Below are 8,201 nucleotides of genomic sequence, written 5' to 3'. Positions count from 1 at the left end.
TTGTCTTAGGTTGTTCTCAAATCTCAATCAATATTTAGTAACAAGGAATTTAAAATTTGGGTTCAACGACAACCGATTCTAAAAAAAAAATTGTCGTTGACAAGATTAACCTTCTGAAGCACTACAGTAAGAGCATCTCCTCATAGCAATTGAAATGAATTTTTAAATAACTATTAATTACATTTTAGAAATTAAAATCTCTAAAAATTTTAAACTTTTACATTTTTAAATTAATTTTAGAGTTTTTATTAAATCATGTCAGATTAGAAATTATGTATTCTAAATAATTTGAGCGAATTAGTTGATCAGTATGGTGTTTAGAAACAGTTTCTTAATTAGAAACTTTGCCTAATAGTTTCAAAATTAAAAAAACTGAGATACTTTCTAAAATTAGAATAGAAATCGCCACGTCAGATTAGAAATCCATAAAATTTAAGGGATGGAGATCTTTTTTCACGGCGTTATGAAATTCCTTCTTTTTTTTCACAGCACAAAAGCATTGTTATTAACAGTGTTTTCCTCAACACTAAAAAAAACATTATCATTAATAGTGTTTGTTTATGTTTTGAGATTTTTCATATTTAATGTCATAGGTTAAATTATGTGATCATGTTATGTGGTTGTACTTTGTTTAAATCTCTTCAAGTACTTTTTACTTTATTATTTCTTGTATCTTTTGCTTTTGACTAAAATAAATGATAAATGAAACCAATAATTCACTTAGTTACCAAAGAAAGAAAGCACTGAATAGAGATACCCGGATATGCTTGGGTCAACAGTCAACTATCTATTTTTTCCCTACCTGTTTTTTTGTTTTCTTTTGTTTTCTTTTTTCTATTAGATTTGATCACATGCCTGTAGCCGCGAACCAAACACAGCTGTTTCATGTGACTCTCCGTAGCAACGAAAGAGCACCTGACCCTTGATTGGTGGTAGAACTCTGTGTCGAGTCTCAACCTACTTTTATTGTGCCGAGTCACTAGCACAGATTTCAATACTTTCAGTAACTCGCCACATAATTGGTTGTACAAGTAAGTTTTCAGAGAATCTTAATTTATGCTTTTTTCTCAACCTCTCTCTTCTCGTTCATATCTCTTTGCTGTGATTGGCGCCTTCTCTCCTTCTCTAAGAGCTGTTTCTTTTTCTCATCCTAGCTAATATTTTTCATCCAACTTGAATTATATTAAACTGCATAAATCCTGCTCTCTCTCTTGTACTCCATCTCATTCCAGCTCCCGAGAGAGAGAGAGAGAGAGGAAAAAAGAAATGTCTGTTCAAAGATTGCCTAGTTCGTACAAGATCTTTCATGGTCAGAGAAGCGGCGCATCTGTTTCTCCTCTTTCCACTCACTCATTGTTTCCCTCCAGAAATGGAGCAAGGATAATATATACATCTCCATTTCCTTTTTTCAGAACACGAAGAGAGAGTTTTGTAGCAAGAATACGAAGAGAAAGTAGAAAACTCGCAAAAAATGGGTTTGTCGTTCAGTCGACCAGCGACAGTAGCATAAGCTCTCCCAAATTGCTACCAGCTTCTGATGTCAGTATCAGTGATATACTGTGGCCATCAGCAGGTATCTTATCTCTCTTTTTCTTCCCTAGTTGTATATGTTATTGCAATGAAAGAAATTTGGAACTCTAGCTGATGTGCAATGACAAATTATATACCAGACTATTTATTTTGCTTAGCAATAAGTATTTAAGTATTGATGTGTTCAATAATATTCTTTTTACATGGTAATTAGGAGGGTAATATAAAAAATTATATCAAACAAAACTAACAAAGTTGTGTATATCCATTTCATGTCTTGAATTGACAGAATTAGCAAGTGATAATTAAGGCAAGTTATATGAAAATAAACCTAAACTTAAAGTAATTTTGTCAGTTATAGTGTCAGTTTAGCAAACTTCTTGCTTTGTCTCAACTCTAATTTTATTTTTAAGGTGCTTTTGTGGCAATGGCTATGTTGGGAAGGTTGGATCAGATTGTGGCTTCAAAGGGGATCTCTTTTACTATTGCACCACTTGGCGCTGTTTCTGCCGTGCTCTTTGCTACTCCAACTTCCCCTGGTGCTCGGGTAGGTTCTACTTTTTCATGAAATATTAGGCTGTTGGTTCTGGCAAATACCAGTATTAAGCTGCAAATAAGGTTCCATTGTGGAGGTAAATATTCAAGAAAATAATGAGGAAAATTTGGCGTGTAAGCAATTAGTACAGGTCACAGGTTTTGGTACCATTCTGAGAAACATCTGCTTTATACATGTAGGCCGTTATTTTCCTTATCGAATTTTATTGTTAATCTAACCGGTACTAATTGGGAATCTGATTCTTGTTGTAGAAAACCAACATGTTTATAGCTCAGATTGCCTGTGCAGCTTTTGGTGTATTGGCATTTTCTTTGTTTGGGCCTGGGTGGCTTGCAAGGGGAGCTTCTCTAGCTGCTTCTATAGGATTCATGATCGCTACCGGCACTATGCATCCACCCGGTAAATAAATTTCCAAACTAGTTTCTTTTTTGTACAAGGCTTTCAAACTTGGATCTCCTTTTTTTAATGACCACAAAGAAATGTTGTTTCTCTCCAAAACAATCGTGTCTATTTTGGTATCAAACAGTGCACCAAGGTACAATAAGCCCTGATGAAAAAGTTCATTTACAAATTTTAATGGATTTTTGCAGCTGCAAGTTTACCAATTTTGTTCATTGATGGTGTCAAACTCCACAAGTTGAATTTTTGGTATGCATTATTTCCTGGAGCTGTTGGCTGTCTCATCCTTTGTTTAATTGTAAGTACTTACCATCAACCTAAATTTTACCTATGAAAAAAAAAAATCAGTGATATTTATGTTAATTCTTTAATTCAATTGATGCAGCAAGAGGCGGTGGTTTACTCCAAGAACAACTTCAAATTTTGATGTAAAAAAACAGCATTTGCTCTATTGTTTCGTCATTGTCAATAATTAATGTCATGCTATCAAGGTTGAAAGCATGTGTTTGTACTATTTTTTTTTTTTTTTTTTCAAGTTCATTTTTATAAATTTTGAAAATATAAAGGGTAAATATGTGATAAGTTAACTCTTCTCTGATTGTACTCATCTATGCTACATAATGACAAGTAATGCATTTGCTAAATATAAAAGACAAAATTAAGACTTGGTAAAATATCAAAACTTCTAGCAGAATTTACATTTTGAACATACTACTTTTTGACAGTTTAAGATTGGAACTAGGCCTGATACACCTTGAACATAAACTTCTACTTCACCTATACAATTTAACATGCCTACTAATATATACAAATTGAAGCACCAACTTATTTGGCTCATGCATCCCAACCATCTATCCTGCTACTAAAGCTCCATTTGTTCCCAGCCAAATTACCATATAACTTGGTAAATATTTGAATGCATTCACTTCTGGCATTATAATGTGCTTGCGTATTTCGACTGATTGCGACACCAGAAAACATGGATGTATCAATTGCCCATGCTGGTTTCACATATTGTACGGTTCTCGATGCACTTGCATTTACATAAAGAAAATTCAAAAGCACATCCTCACAGTTGAATAGTTTCTCAACAATCTCCCGACCTGGTTTTGCTTTCGAGCTCCAGTACCTATTAAATGCCATTTCATGATCAATAAATGCAGCCCCAGTGAGTATCATATTATAACTGCCTTTATTTCTTGCATACTTCTCATCATGATAGCTCAACGGGTTTCCCTCAGCAAGTCTTGGGTAAAACCCGACAATCCGATCCGGGTTCTCACGCCACACTTTGAACCCACGCTCCACATCATCACATGTCATCATGATGTCATCATCCAATTCCAAAACTGCCCTTGTCATTATCAATGGGTCTATGTTGAATCTGTTATTCAGAGAATTGTTCTTCTCAACTCTAATCCTGACAGGGACTAAAGATTCCAATTCAGATTTCTCTGGTGGTGGTCCCTTGTTCCAAACCACCACAATTTCCTGTACTGAAGAGCAACTTGAATAATGCTTTATGAACATTTTCAAATTCCAAATTCGGGCATCATAAGTCATAGTCAGAATCGTGAATTGTGAATAGTGCCCCTTCAACATGTAAGGCTCAGCAGCCCCGTTACCTCCATACATAAAACTCGTCCCAAAACAAGTCAACACAACCAACACAAAAACTATTGCAACTATAATAAACCGACCTCTCCAAGATTTTGGGTTAATTCTTCCCTCAAAAAATGAACCTATCCTACTCAGATGTGTAGATATGGATCCAAGTTTGTAATAGAGAAATAGCCTCCTTTCTGCTTGGAAAACATCACTCCTTTTTCCCACAATCGGAAGGCACCGGCTCAGAGGTAAAACACACTTAATCACACTTAGCATAAACCCTAGCAAAATAACCAAAATAACTGCACCAGCAAAAGCAAGGTAACCTTTTAATATCCTGAGTGTTGCCTCACCTGATGGAACCCTGTCACCATCCATTACCCCGACCCACTTGCCAGATGGAAGCTGGTGCACATCTAGCTGATGATACCGCATACCATTCCATGCATTAATTCCCTTTACCGGCTTTTCAAATCCAAGCGGTACCTCTACTTCTTCATACTCTTCAGTTGTAAGAGTATTCACTTTGAACAAGCGTACACTTCGTCCATATGTACTGCCACAGTCTTGCCCAGGCCGGTACAGGTGGCCTTGGTACAAAAAAGGTACCCCACCATTTCTTGCACCAAAGCTTTTGTCAGTGTTGTAAATTGGGTTTTTCTTGTGCGGTTTCCAAGGGCCAAAAGCTGAGTCAGCAAACCAAATTTCAAGCTCACCATTCTTTCTGGCACCAGGGGAGCTGAAGTCTGAACCGAAAATCCAGTATTTGCCTTGGTGTTTTATCAGGAAGGAATCTACAAGGGGCTTATTTATAATTATCTTTTCTAGCTGCCACTTGAGAGGAAAATCTACAGCACGGTAGAGTCGAAGGTCGCCTTTTTTACTTCCTTCAGGCATCATATAGGTCTGTGCAATTAAACTTAGCAATTTAATTTTAAGAGCACGGATTGGAGAAAAGTTTCAGAAAATTGTTAAATATTTTTGTGTGAGAGGAAATAGATGTTACTTGATTGTTTTCAGTGAAAACGTAGGGATAGGAAAGATGCCACTCTTCATCTAACACGATGCCGAGTGGTTGCCATGTGGCACCCTGATCATTGCTCACGGCTACGCCAATATCACCTTTCAATGTTAACGAATTCTTTGTTTCAAAAAACAAATAGAGGTTTTCTCCCTGTAGATGAAAATATATTTTCAAGGCATGATGAGTTAAGAAAATGACAGATAGTAATATGATGCACAAACAACTTCAAAACCTTCCTAAATGTGTGGCATTACTAATTGTTTGATTTATTTGATAGTTCAATACAATGATTGGTTGCCTTAATTATTAGAAATTCACATCATGATGAGGTAGAATACAACCTCTTCCTTACAAATAAAGATCTAGGATTTAAGCATTTATTTTTTGTAACTTGGAACAACTTTCTCCATAAGTTAGCTTAAAAGGGAACTTTGATAGGTAAATTAATTACGGGCATCTCTATCAAGATGAGCAATTCGATCATCTTTAATTAAATATTGGGCTATTTATGGTTCTAGATTAATCCTTTCCACAAGAATCAATCAAGAAACTTTCCTTTGTCAAACAAAAGACCTGACAGCTACAATAAGTATAAAAAGGGAGAAGACAAAGGGAAACATCCCATCAGTTGGTTGCAACCATTTGTAATTAAGATAACCCAGTTGGAACTTAGTTTTTAAATAAACTTGTTATTTTATATGATATAAACCAGTAGGCTGACAACACCACACACCATTGCGATGGAAGAACCCCAGAGAAGCTATCTCATGGTTCTATCTTGAAAAAACGTAAATAAAAAAATTGCATAGAAAAAGCAATAATTAAAATGTACTGGATGCCAAATCAATACCTGAATAAATAAAAATGGATCAGCGACAAAGTTGCTAGGCACACCGATATCTGACAGAGATCTACATGTGACAACTGGGTTGGCCACAGGCCAAGCTGCACTCCCATTCCTCCACACATCCCCCTGAATTTCAATTTAAAAAAAAAGTGAAGTGTGTTAATTAGGAGATATTCTAACAAATTATGAATGAGTAGATGCAGAGAATTTTAAAAACCTAACTAACATAGCTTTAGAAGTTTCCTTCTTTTTTTTAATTTCTTTTCAAACATAACAGATCGTATAATCGTATTACAAAATTGTTGAGCAAAAATCTATATATACAGTAAAAAAAAATTGAAGTTGCTTGTTAGCAATTTTTCTTTCTAAATGTTGATAGAGGCGCTTCCTTGGAAAAATTAAAGAAAAGAAGCAAGTCTACTGAGGTTCTTATGCAAATACCAGGTTTGCAACACATAATAAACCAAATTCAACAAGGCTAATTCAAGTTTACTCATGAGAACACTCATAGAAACTAAGAAATTCGTGACAGCAAAAGGAAAAAAACAGACTACCGTAAAATATGACCTCACAACTGATACACCCAATTACCAGTCCATAGATACACACTCAAGTACCAAATAACCATGCTTTAAGGTATAAGTTTACCGTTGTTACCTTTCTTGAAATGATGCAAAAATCAAGCATTTACCTGTTCAATGGGCTTAAGAGAGAGCGGCGAGTCACCATAGAAAACCCCAATTGACCACGATCCCTCGCCATCAGGCTGACAACCAAGAACCGACGAATCCAAGGGAGAAGAAGAAGGAGAAGAGGGATAAACGGAAGAGAAAGGAGAGAAGGTGATGTATGAATAAAGAAACGCAACCGATCCAAGAAGAAGAATCGATGAAGAGAAGTATAGAAATGTGGCCGATCGGAGCAGCCGTCTCCAGTTCGACGCCGCCATGGTTTAGTGGAGCAGTTGTTATCTATTAGTTGGTTTCTTGATTTCTTTTCAAGGAGGAAAAGAATAATAGAGAAATGGTATCAAGTGGATTTGGTGGAATTGCGGTTTGAAATGACGAGTTGTGGATGGCATCGTGGGAAAATGGAGGGAAAATAAACGAAATTGAGAATCGATTATAATTTTTGATTTTGAACGATCAAACACGGCACGGCCTGCCGCCGCTGACTTGACACTTCAGTCTTTGGCTTCGTCGGGAGGGCTCGGATCGTCTGTGGTCTACAAAGCTCTATAGAGAGTAATTAACATGTGGGTCCCAGTTACTAAGAGGACAAAATATTCAATTTGTTCTTCTTTCAGTGACCAGCCACAAATTATTGCGGCTGGATGTTTCATAGATGAAAACAGGGTGGTCGCTTCGTTAACCGCCAAATAAATTATTAATAATGTCTTCGTTCTAGAACTTCGTTTTCCTGTGGGGTTTTATCTGGGAAAGGTTCCTGTGGGCTGCGGTCATGGGGCGGAATTTTTATTATAATTCATAATTAATTAAATTAATTTTAACAAAATAGCATGATTATTTTTTTTTATAAAAATTATAAGGACTGAATTTGCAATTCAGTCTCCACATTTTACTTTTTCTGGACTGAATTGGGGATTCGGTCTCCCATTATTTTGAAAATAGGGGTTGTCTCTATCAGAAACAGCTTGTTCCTGGAAGAAATAGGAGCTGTTCCTGACAAAAACAGCTTGTACCAGGAAGAAATAAGAGTGTTTGAGAAACACATGAAATACATCACAGAAATACAAGGTGTTTGAGAAAAGCCGAAACAGAGAAAAATGTGGAAACCAAATTTCCAATTCGGTCTCTCCAAAAAGTAAAATTTGGAGACAGAATTGGAGATTCGGTCCTTGTGGTTTTTGTAAAAAAAAATCATCATACTGCTTTGCTAAAATTAATTTAATTAATTATGGTTTATAAAAAAAAATTCCATGGGACCAGCGATGAAGGATATACTTTCACATTTTTACTTTACGGGTTTGGCCAGCGTGACACCTGTCATTTCAAACATCTGCAGTAGGGGTGATTAATGAGCGAGCATGAGCGAGTTAGGGTATGCTCATGCTCGCTCATTAAGTAAATGAGCAAGTTGTTATGACTATTACTTGTTTTGGGATTTAGGCGGAGGTTTTGGTTCTGTCGATTTACAAAAAAAAAATGAATATGAAACTATGAATATTAGTATATTACACACGATTAAATGTTACATTGTGCTCACTATATTACACA

General features: G+C 36.0%; 2 protein-coding genes across 2 annotated transcripts; one reads left to right on the top strand and one right to left on the bottom strand.

Annotated features, from left to right (window-relative positions):
- The first annotated feature begins 1,079 nt into the window (after positions 1 to 1,079).
- LOC144544228 (uncharacterized) lies at positions 1,080 to 3,143 on the top strand. Its single transcript, XM_078292663.1, has 5 exons — positions 1,080 to 1,573; positions 1,944 to 2,077; positions 2,338 to 2,485; positions 2,677 to 2,783; positions 2,871 to 3,143. The coding sequence occupies exons 1-5, from the start codon at positions 1,267 to 1,269 to the stop codon at positions 2,910 to 2,912; spliced, it is 738 nt and encodes a 245-aa protein (XP_078148789.1). The 5' UTR covers positions 1,080 to 1,266; the 3' UTR covers positions 2,913 to 3,143.
- On the bottom strand, positions 3,133 to 7,113 carry LOC144544227 (glucosamine inositolphosphorylceramide transferase 1-like). The gene is made up of 4 exons (XM_078292661.1): positions 6,656 to 7,113; positions 5,968 to 6,090; positions 5,100 to 5,267; positions 3,133 to 4,999 (listed from the first exon to the last, which is right to left on the bottom strand). The coding sequence occupies exons 1-4, from the start codon at positions 6,911 to 6,913 to the stop codon at positions 3,320 to 3,322; spliced, it is 2,229 nt and encodes a 742-aa protein (XP_078148787.1). The 5' UTR covers positions 6,914 to 7,113; the 3' UTR covers positions 3,133 to 3,319.
- Between the last annotated feature and the right edge of the window lie 1,088 nt (positions 7,114 to 8,201).

Source organism: Carex rostrata, chromosome 26 (genome assembly GCF_964058835.1).
Source record: "Carex rostrata chromosome 26, lpCarRost1.2, whole genome shotgun sequence".
NCBI classification, from domain to species: Eukaryota; Viridiplantae; Streptophyta; class Magnoliopsida; order Poales; family Cyperaceae; genus Carex; species Carex rostrata.
The sequence above is the reverse complement of the archived record's forward strand: the minus strand, read 5'-3'. Positions and strand labels throughout refer to the sequence as shown.